Source organism: Tamandua tetradactyla, chromosome 23 (assembly GCF_023851605.1).
Source record: "Tamandua tetradactyla isolate mTamTet1 chromosome 23, mTamTet1.pri, whole genome shotgun sequence".
NCBI lineage: Eukaryota > Metazoa > Chordata > Mammalia > Pilosa > Myrmecophagidae > Tamandua > Tamandua tetradactyla.
This window is the reverse complement of record NC_135349.1, coordinates 27511919-27535319: the sequence shown is the minus strand read 5'-3', so window position 1 is coordinate 27535319 and position 23401 is coordinate 27511919. Positions and strand designations below refer to the sequence as shown.

The window sequence follows — 23401 nt, the reverse complement described above, 5'->3', positions numbered from 1 at the left end:
TGCATTAATATCCTTCCTCAGGGCCTTTCCGCTAATTGTTTCCTCCGCTTAGAATAGGCTTTCTGCAGAGAGCTTCCTCCTTCATTTCCTTCAGTCTGCTCAAATGCTCTCTTCAGAGCCTTTCCCTGGTCACTATGTGTAACACTGTACCTGTACCACTCTACCCTGCTCCATTTTTCTTCCTAATAATCCTCACCACCTGACAAATTTCATACTTGCTTATTGATTCTGTTTCCTGTCACTAGACTTGAAGCTGCCTGAGGACAGAGAGATGAGTGCCTGGCACTTAGCTTGTGTTCAATAATTGGCAAATTGTTGAATGAATGAATGTATCTCTGTGACTCCCAGGATCATAACCATAGTTAACCAGACAATTGGCCCTCGGGTAGGCAATATATATAACACAGGGGATGAGGAATTTGGTGCCAGGTCTTCAGAAGGTATAATTCAGTTTTGACTTTTCATTCATTCATTGTACCTGTAAAAAGCAGCTACTCTAGGACAGCTGTTAAGACAGTTACTGGGCTTAAAATGGTGACTAAGACAGATTTGGCACCTAAACTCCAGAAAGCTCCCATTTGTATGATTTTAGAGATGTTATTGGCCCTAAGTGACCATTTCTAGCTTCAGGTGTAAAAACAAAATAAAAGCAATAAATAAGGAGGAGTTGATAATAAAAAATGCATGAATACCACCAAAGAACTCAAAAGCAAGCCTAAACCAAGTTGCTGCAAATAATTTTGAAAGGTGGGGTTCCCTTGAAATTGAATACTAATATCACCCCTAAGGTTTGATCTTTAACCTTTTTTTTTTAATTGCAAGAAAAAAGAAAAACTAAATTAGATTCTTATCTCAAACTAAAAATTAAATGAATTCTTGATAGATTAAGGGCTCAAATATAGAAGTGGCAAACATTTCCCAAAAAAGGGTTAAAAATTTTCAAGAATATTTACATATTCTCAGGGTGGGGAAGAATTTCTTGAATAATGAACAAAGTGCTAACCACAAAAAGAGATTAATAAATTATACTACTTTAAAACTAAAACTTCTGATCATCACAAACTGGGAGAAGATACTTGCAATCTACATAACAAAGAAAAATAGTACACAGAATAGATAAAAACTCTTATAAATCAAAAATGAAAAAGGCCAACAATCCAAGAGAAAAAAGGGAAAAATATGTAAATAGGTATTTTACCCAAGAAGAAATACAAGTCACTAATAAATAAGAAAAGATCTGTCAAACTCAGGGAAATTCACATGAAGGCGACAGCACAAATTAAACACAAGGAGACAGATGAATGTGAACTCTTATGCAGCAAATATAAATTGCTATACCACTTTGGAAAACATTGTGGCATCTTCTTATAAAGGTGAGCATCACAGAGCACATGACTCAGGATTCCCATTATTTGGAAAAATGTCCTGGAGAGACTCTTGCCCTTGGCAGGAGACATGTCAGGATTGTGCATAGCAGCATTTTCATAAAGTAAACATCTGTAAACAACCCCGGTATCCATTATCAGAAAAAGGGATAAATAAAATTATGCCATACTCATGCACTGGAATATTAAACAGCAGTGAAAATGGATTGACTAAAATTAAATGCAACAACATGAATGAATTTTAAAAAGATATTACTCCATTTTAAAAAGTTGAATAAGACTAAATAGAATTTTATACCATGTTTTAAGATTTCTAAACCAACAAGACTGAATGATATATTATCTAGGAATGCCATATATGATATATTCACACACAAAAAAATAATAAATACAAAACTGAGAAGAGTACTCTTTTAGTCTTCAGCCCTGTTCTCCAATGTTATTTTGTTCTCTGCTTTCTTGTTCTTTGTGGCTGGTTAGAGTCATATTACTAATTTTGGTCAATCAATTAACAGGAATTATGAAAATCATGTCCAAGGAAAGCATGTAATTACAAATGTGAGATTCTCTAGCTGCTCACATACTCCTTTTACCCTTCTTTTTCTTCCCTTTCCTTTCCTTCCATTCCCTTATCTTCTCCCCCTCCCCATCCATTCATCCCCCTGGTACAACATCTGGCAATGGTTGAGGTAGTGGGGAGCGTCACACAGATAAATGCAACAGTGTTGGTAATTTTAAAGTTTGAGTTTGGGTCATAGCTATATGAGTAAGTTTTTTTTTTCATTTTACGTGTGTATGGGTGTATACTTTTTGTATTGAATCCCCACATAGAAAATTAAAAATGGCAAAGTCCTGTATTGACTAATGTTCTAAAGGTATTATCCCTCCAACTGAGTTATAGGGGAGATCTGTGCCAAGCAGTGGGTACAACTGAGATGGGCCAGTCACCATCCTAGGGATATTGTGCAGAGGGAAAGGCTTCTAATTAGACATTCAATGATCAGGTGTTGGTCTAATCACTGGTCAAGAAGGGAAGGACATCTCAGGTACCTGGAGCTTCACATGAAATATCTGAGCTATGATAAAGTCTTGTGTATCTACAAAATGGCAAGAAGTTCCAACAGATTCAAATGCAGAGTATGTGAGACAAGAGGCAGGACTGTTGGCCTGAACACAAGGCTTCCCACCAAAAAAATTAATAGAACCTGGTTTCTATTTATTCATGCCTGTAGTCCCTTCCTCTGAAACTTGCCACTCTCCTATTTCTGCTTAGATACACCAGACCATGTTAATTTCCACGTATAATTATTTTGCATCGATATTTCTCAAATTCAAAAGCCTCACACAAAACTCTGCCTCTCTTTGGTACTGCCAGGAGCACAAGAATTTCCAGTGAAGATGTGTCATAGCATCTGGAGAAAGCAGGAGGTTAATCTGATCTAACTGTGTAAACCTTTCCTGGGAGTCTATTTTGGCCTTTTTCCCAATGAGCTAACAGTTTAGTAGAGAAGAAAAGAAATGCACACATGCCATATGGTATGACGGGCGCATGATGGAAATAGAGTGTTAGCCACAGGCAGAGGGACAGAGCAGGGAGGAGTGCCATCAACCTGGGAAAACAGGACACTTGAGCTGAGTCCTGAATAATGACTAATCAGAAATAAACAGGTTCCATGCTACTAAGAGTTGGTGAAAGTACTCCCATCCATTGTTAGTGAGAATGTAATGTGGCATAAATATCATGAAAGGTGATTCACCAGTTTCTATTAAAACTTCTGATCTGTAAACCCCGTGACCCAGGAATTCAACTTCTCTATAGCTGTATTAGGGAAATACTCAAGCAAGTACATAAAGAGGCATGCACAAGGATGTTCACCTCAACTTTGTTATAAAGGAAAATTAGTTTAAAGTAAGGTGCCCTATAGAGGGAAATCTAAATGGGAAACCCTGAGAAGGTGGGAAACACTATCTAATAGAAGTGGATAGGCATTTATTTACTATTATGTGAGATAATCCAGCCATGTGGACCCAGGACGGGCAACTTTTTATTCACCTGAGTAGCGTTTCTACCCTAAGACAGGGCACAGATATATGAGGCTTAGTGGGAACATATATATAGGGGAGAGGGAGGACAGAATGCTCCTTAAGGCAGCATATCAAAAGTGTTGTTGAGCTCTGGAATAAGATAAAAAATTCTGTAGACCAAGCAGGGTGAGTCCAGGCAAAAGATAAAGCCCAAGGTCACCTGGGAACAGCAGCGTGCTAACCTGCGATCTTTCAGCAAGAGCAGAATCTTGTATTGCCAGGGCTAGTGTGAGAAGTGCACTTCGGAGGAGAGTTGGGAAAAGAGTAGCGAGGACATAGTTATCAGATAGCATCCTCCAAAAGTGGAGCTTTCTTAGCATGTTGAGTGATATGGTGATTATAGGATTATTGTAATAGGTGTTGGAGGAAGAAATATGTAGGCAATATGGTCAGAAATGCAAAAGCCGCCATGAATTTTTATGTATCCCTCCCCCACCAGCTGGAAATACAAATCCCTCCCCTTGGACCTGGATCTTCCTGAGGCTTCCTGAGACTTCCTGAGACTTCCTCTTCTAGGTACTAGAACCTAGACCCTGAAAAGAATCTGGAAAAACATGTAGAATCCTGCTTCTGGCGTCTGGGTTTATGAAAGAGCAATGAATGTGTATGAGCATGAAGATGTGAGTGCGCATACCCAGAGCAGTTCATTCATGTATTGAGTCGGTTCATTTGCTAAACACCTATTCTGTATCATGCTTTATCACTAGCAGTGAACAAGACAAAATTCTGCCTTATGGAGCTTAATACCAGATGAAGAGTAAACTAAAAGTCAATTGGATAATTCCAGATACCGACCAGTTTAAATTTAAATTTAAATAGCCACATGTAACTAGTGGCTACCCATGTTGAACAGCACAGGTCCAGACATTTAATCTAAGACCTGAGTGATGAGAAGCTAGTGATGCAAAGTTCTGGGGTGGGGTGGGGGTGGGTGGTTGGGGAGACCATTATAAGTTGAAGAAAAAGTATAATAAAAAAAAATAAAGCAGAACAATGGAATAGAGCATGACTTGGGACGGTGCCTTTTGGTATAGTGATCAGGGAAGGCTTCTTTAAGAAATAACTCATAAGTGGCATATAATTGTGAAAAATTATAATTGATGGTCCAAACCAACATCCTCAAAAATAGAACTTTCTGCCATAATGGAAAGGGTTTATCTGCACCTTCAACATGGAGTCACTAGATCTTATAGCTATGGAGCACTGGAAATGTGACTGGTGTGAATGTAGAATTGACTCTTTAATTTTTAAATAAATTTAAATTTAAATAGCCACATATAACTAGTGGCTACCCATGTTGAACAGCACAGGTCCAGACATTTAATCTAAGACCTGAGTGATGAGAAGCTAGCGATGCAAAGTTCTGGGGTGGGGTGGGGGTGGGTGGTGGGGGAGACCATTATAAGTTGAGGAAAAAGCAAAAACGAGATTCATGTAAAAGAAAGAATTTGAGTTGTTGGGGAACTTGGGATTTTTTTTTTTTTTTTTGATGAAATGGGATTTGACATTGTAGAACATCATATAGGGCACTGGGCCTTGTTGAATATGAGAAAGATGTTAGATTTTTTTAATATAATGGAATCATTGAAAGGATTTAGGCAGAAACATGATGTGTAAGTAATAGCTAACTGTTTATTGTGGTGACTTTATGTGTATTGACTCAATCAATCATCATAACAGTATACCAATGTTGTGGTACTATTATCAATATAAAGCACCGAGAGGTCAAATAATAGGCACCACATAGCCTACAACTGACAGAGTTAGCCTCAAAATTCAGGCAATTGGCTCCAGATTTCATGCTTTTTACCACTATATTACACTGCCTCCCTCTCAGCTAATGTAACCTTGAAAAAATCATACTTTCGCAGTGTGAATAATGGCATAGATTATTGGAGAACAAAACTGAAAGTGACCTATTAAAACAGTAGAGACTAGAGATGACAGTGCTGTGTACTAAGGTAGTAAGATGATGGAACAATGGAAAAAGGAATATATTCAGAATGCGTTTTAGAAAAAGAGTCAACAGACATGACTTAGTGATTAATTGGATGTGCTAGAGTGAGGTATGAAGACTGGGTGTGGGTAAAAGCTCAGTTGGGGTAATGGGCAGTGTGGTATGTTGGGAAATCTATTCAGTATAATTTTGTGCCTAAATTTGAGCACATTTCTCTCCCTCCCTCCCTCCTTCCCTATTTTCCTTCTTCTCTCCTTCCTTCCCTTCCTTCCCCCATTCTTTCCTACCACTCTCCCTCCTTTTCTTCTTTACTTTATTTCTTCCATTATTCCAAAAATGTTAATTGAGACCTACTTGGTGCCAGGGAAGTTACAGCATAATGCAAAAAAGCTAAATCACCTTCTGTTCTAGTTTGCTAGCTGCTGGAATGCAACACACCAGAGATGATTGGCTTTCAATAAAAGGGGATTTATTTCATTAGTTCTTCAGAGGAAAGGCAGCTAACTTTCAACTGAGGTTCTTTCTTACGTGGGAAATCACAGGGTGATCTCTACGGGCCTTCTCTCCAAGCCTCTGGGTTCCAAAAACTTTCCCCAGGGTGATTTCTTTCTGCATCTCCAAAGGCCTGGGCTGAGCTGCGAGTGCTGAGATGAGGTATGATGAGCTGCTTGGGCTGTGCTATGCTGAGCTCTCTCATTTAAGCACCAGCCAATTAAATCAAACATCATTCATTACAGCAGGCAGGCCTCCTAGCTGACTGCAGATCTAATAAGCAACAGATGAGACTCACATACCATTGGCTCATGGCCACAGCAACAGAACTAGGCATGTTCACCTGGCCAAGCTGACACATGAACCTAACTATCACATGTCCACCCCTCATCAACTTGGCAACTATATGCATCACTTTAAATGATATTAAAGTGGCATAAATTCTGTTCTGGCTGTGGACCTATGAATCTCAAAAACAAGTTATCTGGTGCCAATATGCAAAGGAGGGACGGTCACAGGATCCATAGGGTGAAATTGGAAGAAAAATTGCCCCTGCAGGGCAAACACCATTGGATTTCAAAGTTTGAAAGTCATTTATCCTTCAGCTTTAGAAAGTGGCAGTCCCACCCTTTCCAAGGGTCTATGCAGTGACCTGACTCTTTCCAAATCAGGGGAAATTGAGGAGACCACCTGTTTTGAAAGATAGACATACAATACATAAGAAAATGAACATGAAATTAATTTGCAAACAAAATAATTTCAGATAACAATAAGCCCTATGAGGTAAACAAAATAGGCAGGTATGGGGGGTGATCTTCAGATGGAGTGCACAGAGTGGCAGTGTACCTAAGGGGGTGACATTTGAGGGAAGACCTGAGGTATAAGAAGAAGCCAGCCATGGGAAGAGCAGAGGGAAGAGTGTCTGTTTGTGTGTGTGCATGCACAGCTGAATGAAACCTACTGCCAGAGAAAGAGTTAAGAGGAATAGAGAGAACTGGAAAGAGAAAGAGAGACAGTAATAGAGACAGAGACAGAGAAGAGACAGACTCTGTAGGGGATTGACATATAAGAATCCTCATAGGGTAGTGTGTGTGCATGTTTGTGTATATATATCTCTATAGGTGTGTGCTGATCTTCTTCCCATCTGTCATTTCTCCATCTGTTATGTGATCAGATTGATTGGTTTGAAAATTTGTTTAGTATTTCATGAGCCCCCAGCTGTGAAAGTCAGGTCTAAATACAGGCACAGTAGGAGACGCTAATTAATTTATGATTGTATTTTACATCATTGAAGCTGGAGTTCTTGATTTGGGGATGCAAGGTTCTGAAGGAAATAGTTCAAGGACAACATGGATGGCTCTTGCTTTGTGACAAAGGTTGCTCTGCCACGGCAAGATGTAGGGGAAAGGGCCTGCTGGACTGCAATGACACAGCACCGAGCACAAGTACCCTTCAACATGGTATCTCAGTTGCACCAAACACTGAAGCTAGTGCATGTCAGTGTGCCAAAACATACTTATTCTTTGCAGCATCTTTCACCCCTGTGCATTCATGTGGATGGATGCTGCCATCTTGGCCAACTTGTTTTTACAAGTTTTTATAGCCAGGCATGAGCTGACCCAAAGAATCCTTTCAATAATAAAACATCAATTGCTTTGACAGAACATTATTTGTCCAACTGACCAGTTTCCTTGAGAAACACATACACATCATTTACAAAAAGCTAAGTTCATTTTAAGGATGCACAAGAGATAAAAAGAAAATGAACCCACCACCAGCAGAGGCCCTAAAGGGACATTCTCTGTGAATGAAGAATGAAAAATAAAAGGGCTTCATATATAAAAGCAACAATAATTAACACTTATATTAAGCAATTAATACCTTTAAGGCAATTTACTAAGTGCATGGTAAGTTCTCTCAAACCTCATAAAACATACTTTGAGACTGATCTCACTTGTTATCCACAGTTTTCATATGATGAGGAACCTGAAGTTTGAGATAGCCAGATTGAGATAAGTAGGTTTCGCTTATCTCATGGCAGAATCAAGAGCCCAGAGACAGATACAAGTACAGCAGTAGCTAAAGGGACATTCACCAAAGTGGGTCGAATGCAGTACCAGGAGGCACGGCTGCAGCTGGTCAAAAAGTGAAGCTAGGCAATCAGATGGTGATGGGGTTTCCATCAAGAAGATATGGGAGTATCTTGAAAGATAGATGGAACAAAGTAAAGGGTAATTCAAGAAAAGGCAAGACTTGAATGACAACCTGCAGATTGGCAGTCACCTTCAGAAAGTACAGCGTCTTCACCATTCTAAGGCTAAGAATTGTGATGGTTCACACAGTCAGGGACATCAGGGGCTTAAACAAGTGTGAGGATTACAGAGGCAGACTCAGCAAAACCAAGGAAGGCTTGAATCAGCAGCATGATGCCAGTGAGAAGGAAGGAGGGAGGGCTGACAGTGTCCCTGAGGCAGGGATGAGCTGACACACAGCTGGGAGTGACGTGTGAGATGGGGAGAACTGGTGTGCAGGCTTCCCAAGAGAAGCCCCTCTCCTGTCATTGCCTGTTAAATCATGAGCTTGAGGTGCCTTGTGCAGACATTCTGACACCTCTGTAATCATAATTTAATTGTTGCACCTGCCCTTTGAAACACTGAGCCCGAGGAAAGAAAATACAATAAAACAGCTAATAGAAGTTGATGCATAAGGTTCTGCAGTGGGGCAGTCATTCAATGTATATGAATAAAGTATCGGAGAGTATTGCTCCAGATGGAATCCCCAGTTGGAGTTGGGTGAAATGTGTTCCAAAATCTCATTAATTCAAAATCAGGAAGAGTTTTGTCTTAGAACCTGTTCAGTGAGATTGTCCAATCACAAAAGAGAAAGGGGAGGAGGGAGAATGGCTTGTATGAAGGCACTGATGGAAGCTGTGGTTTGGATTTTAGATCCACACTTCCCAATCTTTGGACTTGAGAATTATTGAAAGGAACCTCCACATCTCTATGGATATCAAACTTAGACTATAAACTACATCAGTAAAAATCTTAAACATCCATACACACATATGCACACAGACATATAGCAACCTTTCAAAAATGTAGATGCAATGGTGATGATTCAGTCACATATTCATTTTAAAGAATTATTGAATTCGTAGTTGCTTTCTGTCCATATGTGCTTTCTAAATCTAACCATATGAAAAAGTTAACATCTATCATATGGTGGTTTGTTGATGTTAAAAATGGGTGATCACACTGAAAAGGTCAGGAGCGATGGGAGAAATAAAAGCAATGACTACTTTTGTGTAGTACTTTTATAGTGTACTTTTTATACCTGTAGAGTGGTCAAGCTATGGTCAGCAATAAAAATGCATACATGCTTGGGCACCCCAAGATGGCAAGGAAAGATGTTTAGTAATTCCTTGGAATAAAAGATTTCTGTGAATCAGATTCACCATTTACATATGGGTTTTTCACCTTCCTGCACTCAGCAGATACATTTGTTTAGCCTACTGTGCTACATTTCACTAGTGGTGATAAAAGGGAACATTTGCCAATCCCTGGTCTGTGCCAAGTTGCTTGATATCCTTTCTTGTGAATGAGTAGAAGTAATTACTCCTTTTGGCAGATGATGGAACTGAGGATTGAAGACATGAAATGAGTTGCTTGGGCAGGTGTGGTTCATAGATGGGACTCCAAAGTCCAACACTTAGCCTTTCGTCAACATGAGGTTGAACTCTTATGGAGGTGATTGTAGACCTTGAAACCAAGTTGCCTCTTCATCAGTTATTCCCAATTCTTGGACCTCTGTGAGTCCTGAAAGATAAGAATAGACCCTTTATATCTGTCCATTTCAGAAAATGCAGACCTCATGAGAATAAAAACTTGTTCTTACTTTTATCTCCTAATACTAGCACAGTGCAAAGCACACCATAGTTGCCAATTTAATGATAAGTGGTTTTCTTTTTTTGTGGCTAAAATTTGTCCCAGTATTATGATCTTGGTATTTTCCTGATAATCAATTGTACATATTTCTGATATATAAAATATCAAACATAAATATATATTTACTTGGATAAGTTAAATTGGTTCCAAAACTTAGGTCCCATGAAAGAAAATGTATGTAGTATAAAGATCAATAGAGAAATCTGGTAAGAGCATGGAGATGAAAACATTCAACTCTGTTTGATATATTGGCATTTCCAACACCAGGGTCACATTGAACATACTTATGACACCTAAGCCCTCATCTGTTCTCCAGAGAAGGTGCTTCATGCTCTGAATCCATCAGGCCAGTTTCTCTTTAGGGTCTTATCCAATGGAATTTTTGTGGGAGCTTTAATATGATGTATGACAAGTTCTGGCTATTCAGGAAATGAAAGCACCGTTAGAGTTAATGAAAAATTATGAAGTCGCCATTGTCTTCATTTGGAAGAGCAGAGATACTTTTAAAAGTGATGATCTAACCTACTGTGGAGCTGGATATGGCCTGAAAAGATTTTTTTCAGTTTTGTTTTTTTATTGTGTGTATGTCCACAAAGAAAGAGGAAGTTGCCTTAGGAAATAGACTGTGTTCTTAATGTCTGATCCTTTGAGATAAGTTCCAGCCAAAAGTGCTACTTTTAACACTAGGAAGTCCTCAGAAGTGATTAATGAACACAGTTTTTCCAAGTAGTTCTCCCTTTAGAATGGAGTATATTCCTATATTCTCCCCCTCATATACCTAGGTCTCTTCATGAGAGGCAAGACTCAGTTTTCGCTAGTGCCTCACTCCCTTCTTGGGAGCTTTTCCCACCAGTCATGGAGGTATAACATGTATTCCCTTTCTTTTTGCTGATACTTACTGAAATTCTGGGCACTCACCTTATTCATCTTGATGATACCTTGATAAATTCATGTAGATATTATTTTTGCTTCAGTAGAATAATCAGGGGAAAAATGAAAAGAATTCAGTTCTTTCTTCACATTATACCCAAGAGGTCAACACCTCATTTCCAAAGTCTACCACCAGACCTCCAGTCTCTTCTGCTCCCCATTGTCTTCCTGTCTTCCACCTCCCTGCAGAACTCCTTCACTTATTACTCAGCGGGGGCCTGAATTCGGTCGAAGTCTCAAACGTCACTAGCCTCCTCAATTTTCTTGTCTCTGGTCATTCTGCCACACTGGCCTGGCACAACCTTTAAATGTACACTTGGCCCCAAGGCATTGAGTAGATTATTGTCAGTTCAAGTTATGGTTTTCAACTTCATTTAGATCCTCAATATCTGCTGATAGCTCTGTTGTATAAAATAGTTACGAATTACTCCTTGGCCCTTGGATTTACAAGAAAAAATTTTAATTTTTCTGATTCCAGTTATACCTGTCAGAAAACCTTACCACTAGTTTGAACAGAAGTCCTTTATTGGTCATTATTCAGAGCCACGTCTGACAGCTCATGGGGAGCAGGGAGCCCAGGGATGTAGTGGATGGCTTTGGTCTTTACCTTGTCACGTGGGGTGAGACCTTGCTGGTAGCCTCACTCTCTTTCTGCCGAACTTGACCACAAGGTCCTTGAAAACTAGGCACTTCATGTCATGGACACAAATATCCATACAATTAGATTTCCCATATCCAGCAATTGTGTTCAGCAATCTTAGATTTTGTCCATTCTAGGAATTGGAGCTCAGCCTCCAGACCGCTGATTACTTGTCTCAGAGGTATAACAATACCACAACAAAGAGCAAATGCCGATATAGTGTTTATTATGTGTCAGGCCATAAAAACAGCATTCATACTAACTCATTTCATTTTCAAAACAAACTTCTGAGATGTGTTCTATTAATGCCATTATCATTATGAACATCTCCATTTTATGGAAGGTGAAATCAAGACACAGAGAGGTTAAATAACTTGCCCCAAATCTAATAGTTAATAAGCAACAGAACCCAGATTCAAATCCAGGCAGTTTGGATAGATCAGCTGTTCGTAAGTAGGGGTGATTTTTGATTCCCAAAGGACATTTGGCAATGTCTGGGGACTTTTTTTATTGTCACAACTGGTTGGATATTTACTAGCATTTAGTGGGTGGAGGCTGGGATTCTGCTCACAACCTACAAAGCACAGGACAATTCCTACAATGAATTATCCATCCCAAAATGTCAGTACTGCCAAGGTTGAGAAACTCTGGCTTAGTTAGATCTTTGAAACATAAAGGCTTCTCAATGGGTTTATTTTAGGCTTTTGAACATGCCAGTCAACTTATTCTTTCAGTCCATAAATCAGGAAAGCTGTTCATCTCCCCTGGAGAATAAAAATTAGCCGGACCTTAGGAATAAAGGACTGGCTAACCTTCTTGCAGGTAGAGATGTGTGGTGGTGGTGGTGGGGTGAAGGATGGATTCCTTGCCTTCTCTTCTAGATCAATCTCCGAAGGCAGAGGCAAAAACAAACACAGGGTAATTTCTCAAAAGGTCACAATAATCCATAAATTGTTAATTAATCATCTGGCCAAGTTTGTCCTTTTTGAGTTGAGTCCTCTACCCCATTCCCTGGACCCTCAGGTTTAGCAAATGACCCTTCATTGGGAATATTAAAGCCATCAGGCAGGAAATTTCCAACTGTCAAATCTCGAGACCTTATCAATGTTCATGTCTGCGGTTACCAGGGCATCTCTCTCAGAGGAAGAATGCCTCCTGACCCTCAGTTCTCCACCTGAGCTCACTGTCCTGTCATCTCCTCCATGATCTTCACTTAGGATTTTCTTTCTTTGATCATACTGAATACTAATGAGGAGTACAGGCTCAGCTAGGTTCCAAATCCCAACTCTGCCAGACACAGTCTGATCTACCCAAACTGCCTGGGTTTGTGTCTGGGCTCTTCTGCTTATTAACTACTGGATCACGTATCAACTGTGTGATCTTAAACAACTTTACTTAACTTTTCTGAGCTTCAGTTTATTGATAACATGGGGAATAATGACTACCCACCTTCTTAGCCTACCTCACTCAGGCTAATACTCCTACTACCTCAGTGAAATGTCTCTGATTAAGATTATCCTAAACCTGTCTTTTTCTGGGGGGGGTGGGGGGGGTGGGGAGGAGATGCTGCATGATCCAGAAATTGAACCTGAATCTCCTGCATGAAAGGCAAGCATTCTACCACTGAACCACCTGTGCACTCCATCCTAAACCTTTTAATCCTAAACTTATGTGTGTTTGTCTGGCACAAACTTTGAAACAAAAGAAACACTGAGACCTGAGTTTAGTGTTTTCAATTCACAATTTGGTCAAGTACTCTTTTAAAAAACTGGAAGGCTTTCCTCATTCTTTTCCAGTTGGAAATTCTTGGCACATCTTCCAAGTTCAGCTTCTCCTCCTTCCTTCTCTTTTCCTAACTATTGTCTTTATTACTCCTACTTCTCCCTTCTGATTGCATTCATCCTTCACTTCTCATTCTCTTCTTCCTTTTCCTATCTTCTGTCCCACACCTTTCTATTTGCTTCTTCTTCCCTCTTTTAGACATCTAGGAATGGAGCTGAGACTCAGAACATAGCACTCTGTTTGTAAAGAGATCTCTGTCCACAACAGAGATGTATGTCCCATCTGAACTACAGACTATGTTACAGCATGGGATATTAAAGCTGCAAAATCCATTTAGTCAACAAACCCACTCCTGGACAGGCTTTGTGCTAGTGGAACAAGATTCAGGCTTTTCCTTCCCTTACTGTCCACTGAAGGGAAAGGACAAAGTCTGCTTTGTTATCATCATATACTTGGCATTGGTATAATAAGTACCAATAATATTTGATGGAATTAATGGATCAATATTAACATAGCTCTTCATTGCACAAAAATCTGAAGTCCAGAGAGAAAGTCCCTTTCCTAGAGTAATCCAGAAAGTTAATTGTTAAGTCAGAATGACTCAGGACTCTTCATTTCTCAGCTTCAATTTGGCCAAGAGCCGTATGGCCTCCTTGCAGGCTGCTTTTCTTGGGTACCAATATATGTTAACCATTCTAAATGGTTTTACTTTTCATCTTCATGGAACCAAAGATTTGTGAATTTGGGTTTGAAAAGCACAATGAAATTTCCAAAATAACTGGACAGGGCAAGGTCTAACTATGTGACCTTGGACAGGGTTCATTGTGTCTCTGATCCTCACTTTCCACTTGATAAAGTGCTCAGTGGGTCATATGGTACTTGGGAAGTTTAATCAGGATAACACATGCAATTGCCTTGCTCAGTGCTTGGCAGGTAGCAGGTGCTCAATTGAGTTTCTTTTCTCAATACAGAGAAAACAGCCCCATCTCCTGCCCTTTATCTAACCATGATTCTCTTGGGTCACACTTCATCAGGAGGGCTCAGAAAATACTGCTAATTTATGCACCATTTGTTCTGCTGGATAATACATTTGGGAAAATATAAGGTGCCCATGCACCTCTAATTCGGGTGAGCCAAAGCCAAGATCTTCCACTGACCCTTCCAGATAGAATGGGCTCTTCATAGCTAACACGGGTGATTGCTTTCTCCCTGGGCATCCATGATGGCATCCATTCACTTCAATTGAAGAGGCCCCAGAGAGAAATATCACAAATTGAACGATGTAGCTTGATCTGGCAAGAGTTCCTAGGGACTCTGGCCTGTGTTTCTAAACTCCCAATGGTAAGTCTCTGACAGTTCGCTTTTTCAGTTCACACAATGAGTTTCATTTTAAGATCCGATGTTGCCACCAATGAGCAGACTGACCTTGTTCAAGTCATGTGACATTGCTGAGCCTCTTTGTCAGCCTGGTTAATCGTTGCCAGATGGTAATTAAGAGCTTGGGCTATGATGCAAGACAGACATATCCCATATTTATCTTTTGTGGCTTTAGGCAAAAAATCAATCTCACTTGGCCTCAGTTTCCTGATCTCTAAAGTGGGGATAGAAATAATATCTTGTTAAGGGAGTTGTTTTGAAAATTTCTAATATGGTGGGAGCCTACTCTATGCAAGGCACTCTCCTAGTTACAAACACATTTCATCCTCACGGTATTCCTATGAGGAAGCTATGATGATGATGATATCTGTTTTCCAGAAAATGAAACTGTGACATGAATTACTTGGGTTAAGTGAGTTGCCCAGGGCCACATAAGTAATAAGTGCATCCAAACTCAGTAAGATTTGCTCCAGAGTCCAAACTCTTAACCACTAGGCTGTAGAGGCTAATGTCGGGAAGCACTTAAGAGAAGTTGGTCTGGCTTCAGAATTTGACCCTCAACTATGAAGCATAGCATATAATGAACACTCATAAACTCCAGCACTCCCTATATGCTATGTGATCATTATTATTATCCTTGCTTCCTATGAGGCCCCTAGATGCTAACCTGCATTCAGATAGTGTTGTGCTTAGCAAAACACCACTGCCAGTGGGGGTGGGGGCAGAATGGTCTAGTGCCTCACAAACATTTGGGGCTATGACAGCAGCTGTGTGATCTTGCGGAGTGATTTTAGCTTCGGGACTGTGTGTTGACGCTGATGTCACAGCTGCTCTGAGCACCCAAGATACTGTTAACGAGCTGTTCCAAGCCCAGATGCAGTGTTTTCTTGCCATCTGGTCCACATAGAAGTACATAGTCTTTCAGCTGGTGATGACATGGAACTCAGACTTCTAGATGTCCAACCCCACGCCTGGAAACCTGACTTAGAGGAGTCATGGCCTCCCAATTACCCCAATTCTCCAGCCTTCCGGGGGTGGGGGACATTTATTTATCTGTCATTCATTTATTCATCCAATAACCACATAAAATTATTGGGTGTCTACCATGTGGCAGATACAGTGTACACTGAGGATACAAAGATGAATAAAATATTACCCCTGGCTTCAAGGAACTTAATCTAACCTTGAAGGGCATGGAAACAAATCATATTATGACAGTATGCCAAATTCTATAACAGATCATTATCAAGTACTCTGGGAATGAAAAAGGAGTTAGTGAAAATCTTTGCAATATGCATTTAATAAAAGATTTTGTATGTACACCTAACCTCTAAACATCTTTCCTATTCAAAAATATTCTCAAAATAGGCAAAAGGTAGATCCCATCTTCCACTCAAAGATAAAGAGGAGAAAGATATTCCTTCTCCTCACTCTCTGGCAGATGGAGTGTGTGCCCATGACACAAATTTCCACCTGCAATCTGGGTCTCCCTTGAATTTCAGACTCCCAAATTAAGATCTTGACAACACCTCCAATTGGGTATGTAATGGCTATCAAGTTAACAAGCCCAAGATAAGACTTAGTATCTTTTCTCCACCAAATTGACTCCTTTCCCAGCATTTTGCTTACCAATAAACTCATCCAGGAGCTCAGGTCAGCAATCTTGGAGTCATCCTTGAACCTCTTTTTCTCTTGTGCCTGCATCCCACCCAGTGCTAAAGACTGTTGGCCCCACATTCAAAATACATCCAGTATCCAAGCCCTTCTTACTATGTGGCTCTCTCCCCCTGAAACCATCTAACTCTATCCACCCCTATCTCTAACCTGTTCTCCCGAAATGAACTCTAGCGGGTTGCCTCTCTTCTACTCTTTCCACGCCCTGACTATTATCAGTGAAACAGCCAGAATAAATCTTTTAAAATGTAAATGATGTCATGCTCTCCTTATCACTCTTCTTCATTGGCTTCTCATTATATTTAGAATAAAATCCAGTGTCTTTTCCATGGCGCATGACTCTCCATAGTCTGTTCCTTCCTTACCTCCCTAGACTTATTTTCCACATTCTTAACTTTGCTTACTCCCCTCTGACAGCACTAGTCTTCTTTCTGTTCCTCAAGCACTCTAAGATGCGGGAACAAGAACATTTTGACAGGTTATGAACATTTTGACATGTTAGATCCAGTTAAGAAAAACTTCTAGACTACATGACGTAAGAGAAGGGAATTGGGGGTGAAAAATCCTGAGAAGGGGAATGAAGACAGATCTAAAGCCCAAGTAGAGGGACTGGTTTTAGACAGTAGGAAAGATAACTCCTCTAGATTTTCAGGAAGAAGGAAACTAAGATGGGTGTGGAATAGTTTCTGGATCGGGGGTCCAGGTAAGAACGCTGATGAGAGGAAAGGCCTGAGAAAAGGCTAATTAGGGAAAAAAAAAAAAAAACAATCACAGCAAAAACCTGGCTTTAGGACAGGCCTGTTTAGAATTCCACCCCAGAAGGGAGGAAGGGGGTTAATGGCTTGTCGTTCATACATTCATCCATCCGATATTTACTGAGTACCATCTATTTGTCTGGAACTGGCTTTATAGTACTGACACTGGTGTTGAGTCACTTTTGCTTGGCCACTGGACTTAGAAACAGAGGACACATCCACTCAGTGAGACCTGGAAAACTTTGGTTTCTGAGCCTGCTTTCTTTCTTGCAAAACTGAAATAATAATGATACCTGCACTGTTGATTAAAATAATTAATTATGTGAACTGGTGAAGAGCTCTACATGTATCAATTGTGATAACTAGGCTGGAAGCTCTGTTGAGAAAGGGACCCGTGTCTGCTTTGTTCCTTATATTACCAGTAAGTATTCATTATACATTATGGAATGACTGACTGACTGACTGAATGAATGAATATAACTGCTTTGAAATCAGTTTTGGGGAGAGGAACTACTGCTTCATAGATTTTGAGCTGCTACTGGGCATCTTATTGGCAGCAAGAGTTAGATCTTGGCTCAAAAAGATGATTTCACTATTTTGTGCCCCAAATACAGAAGTGCTCCTGAATTAAATCATTTAGCAGTTATCTGTCACACAATCAAGCCATTTAGACTCCTCTCCTGTCCTCTACTTTCTCCAGTACCTTCTTCAGTGCCTTCTCTAATGCCCCCTCCGCTCATTCCCTTTTGTACCCTGCTCTGAGCTCGGCACACACTGTTCCACACCCACCAGCTTATACATAGGGGCCATTTCAAGATCCACAAAGATCCACAAGCTGTCACCACTATCAGAAGTGAGCAGGATGAATTTTAATTGGCCTCAATGTGAAGGAAATCATTGAGGCCTAAAAGTAAATGCCAAAGAATGGATGAGAAGAAAATCATCTATTCCCATGCTAAAGAAAAATAAAACAAAATTAACAAGCAAATACCTCCAAAAGACTAAACTGAAAAGGGTCATATAACCACCTTATCTTAAGGTGGTTATTTTTTTTTAATCAACATTTGTTTAATATATGTATTTGTTTAATTCATAACGATATTGTATGAATTCCACAAAAACTGAAATGAAGGTAGTACATATCAATATGCTCCCCAAACTCAAGCTGAACTAATGGTAGCTCCTTTGCTGGTTACTAGCCTCTAGATCGGGAAATATGGTTGATAAGATTCACTTGAATCCGAATATACTTTGATCTAGATCAGTCCCTTAGTTCCTCTGTAGCTCAGCTTTACTATTTGGTCAGATGCAAATATTTTTCCTGGTCCTTCCCTAAGAATTGCTGTGAGAATTCTTTTGTGAAGCTGGCTTAAGTTAAAAAAAAAAAAAAGATGGCATTGGGTGGGCTACGGCTGAGCAGGCAGAGTTCTTGCCTGTCAAGCTCGAGACCCGGCATTGCATTTCTGGTGCCTGCCCATGCAAAAAAACAAATGGCACTAATTGGGTTCTTTCCTAAGTGATTTACATGCATTATCACATTTAATCTTCATTAGACCTTATAAGAAAGGGACTTTTATTAGCCCTGTTTTTTGGATGAGAAAAATGAGTCTCAAAGTGGGTTAAGTAACTTTATCAAGATGACATAATGTGGTCAACACTCCTAAAACAGGCACATCTGGCTTCCAATGACTGTGTCCCTTAGCCCTGCCCCTCCAAAGGAGGCAGATCTGTTAAGAGCCAAACAGGTACACAAATGTGAAGACACTTAAAATACTTTGTAGAATATGTGAATCCAAGATAAGCATGATTATTTATGACCAGGGCTATTGCCCTGATCTGAAAACTCTGTGCTGCCCAGCCATTATGTTCTAACATCTAGCTCTGTGTTCATTTCTCCATCAGGCAAACTCCTCTTGCCTAATAAAAGTGCTTGCCGAGAAAGCTCAAAACCCAGTAGCAATTAATTATTGACAGAGCATGTGAATTAGAGATAAAGAAAAGTCATTCTTTCTCCACACATGCGATAGTAAATAAATTTAATTATGGTAGGGGAAGCTAAGGGATCTTCGTCTATATTAAGTTTTATTAGCTGAGACATTTAAAAGCATGTCATCATAACAAAGAGGTCTTGTGTAATCCTTAATGTACCACTTTGGTGCAACTTAATGAAGCACATGGTAGCAGATGGCCTGCTGCACCAACAGGTATTGAACAGGTTTATCGTCAATTAACTTTGGTCTACATATGCCTATAGCAAATTGACTGTATAATAGGATCCTGAGCCTCTTTTTGTCACTGATAGGCTTGCCACATTGGGATTGGGGGACAAATGGTTATAAATGCTGCAATATCTTGATGCTCCCAAATGAGACAATGCCACTCTGCAGATGAACACAGACAGGTAGCTGTGAAGAAGCAATATTGTCAAAAGAATCAGGAGACATGGATGGGCCCTGGGCAGAATCTATTACTGGCTCACTGGGTAACTGTGGGAGAAAAGAAAATAGAAAACTCCTATATACTGAGCCAAACCTGTGTAAGATGTTCTTACTGTATATGTCATTTTATTCTCAACAGAATCTTGAGGTTAGTTTTACTCTTTTAGATGATTTAAGGCCTGGGGATGTGACTCAGCTTACTGAGGTCACAAAGCCTGTCTGATTCCCATGTCCATTCCCTATCCCGAGGCTTCAGAGTCCTCATTTGTACAATAATGCCTTTGGACTAGATCAGGGGTCAGCAAACTTCTTCTTAATGGGATAGATAGTAAGTGGTTTATGCTTTGCCAACAGTACCATACAGTCTCCATCGCAGCTTCTCTTTTCTGCTGTTGGTTGTAGTGCAAAAGCAACCAGAAGACAATGCATAAATCGATAAGTGTGGCTATGTTCTAATAAAACCGTATTTATAGACACTGAAATTTGAATTTTCATCACAAAATACAATTATTACTTTGATTCTTTTCAACCATTTAAAAATGTAAAAATTATTCTCAACTGCCGGGCATACAAAAATAGGAAGTAGACAGTAGTTTGCCAATCCCTGGGCTAACCATTTAGTTTTTAAGGTCTTGTTGAGCTCACATATTTTCTGAAAGCCATTACAACAACAATAATGTCCTTACTTTATTGAGCTCTTATGTTTGCCAGATTCTCTGGTAAATACTTTACAAGCATTATCTTCTTTAATCCTTAAACTACAGTGTGAAGTAAGGGCTATTATTATCGTGATTTCAGAGATTCTAAAACCAATACAAAGAGAAATTAAGTACTTGTCTGGGTTAAACAAAACTGATAAGAAGTAGAGCAGTGATTTAAACCTAGATGCATATGGTCCCCAAGAACTCATAGGATTATAGTCAGGACGTAGAGTTAAAAAACATCTACCAAGCGTTTATCAATTAATTTTATTTGGTGGCTTCCCACCAGGTTAGTTATTTCCTGGTACATTTTGTACCAGGAAAAAAGTTGAAATATTTTTGCATAGGAATAATCACTCTCTTTTCTTTTCTTCCCTCTTCCAGAAATGTGATGCCTAAGACTTTGGATGGGCAGATAACCATGGAGAAGACACCAAGTTACTTTGTGACAAATGAGGCTCCCAAGCGCATCCACTCCATGGCCAAGGACATCAAACTGATTGTAGTAGTGAGAAACCCCGTGACCAGGGCCATCTCTGATTATACACAGACACTGTCCAAGAAACCTGAGATCCCCACCTTCGAGGTGTTGGCTTTCAAAAACCGGACCCTTGGGCTGATTGATGCATCCTGGAGTGCCATTCGAATAGGAATCTATGCTTTGCACCTGGAAAACTGGCTCCAGTACTTTCCTCTCTCTCAGATCCTCTTTGTCAGTGGTGAGCGACTCATAGTGGACCCTGCTGGGGAAATGGCCAAAGTACAGGATTTTCTAGGCCTCAAGCGTGTTGTGACTGAGAAACATTTCTATTTCAACAAAACCAAGGGGTTCCCTTGCCTAAAGAAGCCTGAAGACAGTAGCGCCCCAAGGTGTTTAGGCAAGAGTAAAGGTCGGACTCATCCCCGCATCGACCCTGATGTGATCCACAGACTACGGAAATTCTATAAACCCTTCAACATGATGTTTTACCAAATGACTGGGGAAGACTTCCAGTGGGAAGCAGAAGAGAATGATAAATGAGGCTAGAGATATGGAGGGAAGGCTAGTGAATAACTAAAGAGGCTCCTTACCTGAGTCTTGTAACCCCCTTCACAGCTGAGGCTTGTTGGAGTGCTGAGTTCATCTTCTCTTTCTTGCCAGCAGGATTGTCTGCAACACTGTTGGCTTAAGCAAAGGGGTGGATCCCAGCCATCTCCATGGAGAAACCAGGCCTGGTTAGACAGCAGCATCCAGTTAACCAAATGGCCACCAGAACCCACTGCTAATCCTTGTCTTCTACTAGCTAATAGAGTCTGAGAACAGAGGATAAATAGCTTTCGAGATCAGAGAAAATGCCATGTGTGTTTATTTGAATGATGGCAGGAAAGGAAGGTCTGTTTTGTGGGGTCTGTTACTTTTAGTTTGGGGAGCCTGAATTCTATTCTTTAGCATAGGCAACTACTGTGTAAATCTCTACTTTGGCATCTCTCCAGAATGCTATTTGTGGCTCTGTGCTCCAGGACTCCTAGGAGCAAGGTTCTTCCGTGAAGGTGTCTCTAGCCTTCTCCTTAAAGGCCTCATCCACAACCCCTTGGCTTCCTTCCATCCCACAGTAGGAAGGCAGAGGCATACACATTCTTCACCAAAATAAACCTAACACCCGGAAAGGTTATCTTTCAAAGAACCCTCTAAGGAGGGTTGAGTCTCTCTCCTCTTGAGTATCCTGGACTGTGGGGAAGTTTAGCATATGCCCCTGAGATAGAATTAGGCCCACAGGGCTGCTCTCAGAGTGGTGGGTTTCAGTTGAGTTCAGAGCCCCAAGGTTGGCAAAGATCAGTGGCCATATCTGGGGGTGAAAGAAGAAAGCCAGTCCTCTTGGTGGGAGGTCCCTTTACCTCAAGACTCTCTCTCCCCTTGCACCATAGTTCTGAGGCATGCTATTGGATGGACTCTGACCCTTAAGACCCCAGAGGGACAAAGATTATGGTGGCATATCTTTTGTCCTGAATGACCCTTAGCAGCACAATGGAGAGGGGAGCAGTCACCATTATGCAGACCTTTCTATTTGCCCTACCACGACCCCCTCCTGGTCATTTCATGCTTCATTTGACCTGTTCAGAGATGGTACACATTGGAACAGTGGCAAGAGGGCTGATCCCATTTGTCAGATCTAGTTTATGAGTGGATGGAGAGAGCAAGGGCTTTCTGCAAATGCCCCATCAAGTACTGATGAATAAAGTGTCTGTTCTCATTAGTTTGATTCTATCAAATTGCAGCATTTGACATAAAGCACTTGTTCACAGATCTCTTAAACCTGGAATTGTTCTAGGAAAATTGGAAATATGTATAAGGGGGGAGTTAAAAATTTGTTCAGCTGTTATTAAACTGTCATTTCTCCCGCTAAATGAAAATTGTGTTGTTATAAAGCTTAATGCAGCCTGATTAATGAGTTTCTATGGTGTGTTTGTGTTGGTTACTTCCCTACCCCAATCCCACCACCACCCCACCACTGCCACGCTGGACTGCTGGGAGTACATCTTTTCTGAGATAACCAGAAGGACCCAAAGTATTCAGTCTGTAGGGCAGGATGGATCTTGAAATAGCACAGAGAATGTCACTCCCCAAAGAGATATGGCTTTCCCTATCTTAACTAATCCTGGTGAGGAATAGACTGATATGCCAGATTCAGAAATAGCCTTACAAATAAAAACATTTTTTTCAGATAAGAAAGTTGTTATTGAACTGAAGGCAACTACCAATGTAAAATAAAGCATAGATGATAATATATACATAATACACATGCACACATACACATACATATAAATATATATACATATATATACACACACACATGCTTTATACACATATTTGAAGGAACAAAATGCATGGTTGTCTGGAAGGGTATACTGTGGGGCTCAAGTCGTGGGTTTTAGCCTTAGCTTTTTACATCAGAACCAGTTATGGGGTTTTTCCAAAGTACGGATTTCTGGGCTCCATTTCAGATCTATTGATGAATCAGAATCTGTAGGGTGGCAGGCATCTATCCTTTCAAAAATATTCTTATGGAAGCTGGGTTTGAGGGTGGTCAGAAAAAATCTTTCCTGTGTCTGTCTTTGCTCTCTTCCTCTCTTCTATTCTCCTTATGTTTTTGTGGGAACTACTTCCAAGGGAAGAGACCATCAGAATTTATGGCTTTCCTGGAGGAACATGGTCACTTTTGGAGTTCAATGGCAAATCAGTAAAGGGTGACCTTATAACTTA

At 40.3% G+C, this 23401-nt stretch overlaps 1 protein-coding gene across 1 annotated transcript in view; it reads left to right on the top strand.

Annotated features, from left to right (window-relative positions):
* Positions 1 to 22568, top strand: part of HS3ST4 (heparan sulfate-glucosamine 3-sulfotransferase 4) — a 407433-nt gene extending 384865 nt beyond the window's left edge. Inside the window, exon 2 of the mRNA XM_077141487.1 lies at positions 20545 to 22568. Within this exon, the coding sequence (XP_076997602.1) occupies positions 20545 to 21181 (637 nt within the window). The 3' untranslated portion in view covers positions 21182 to 22568. The remainder of the gene's footprint in view (positions 1 to 20544) is intronic.
* The last annotated feature ends 833 nt before the right edge of the window (positions 22569 to 23401 follow it).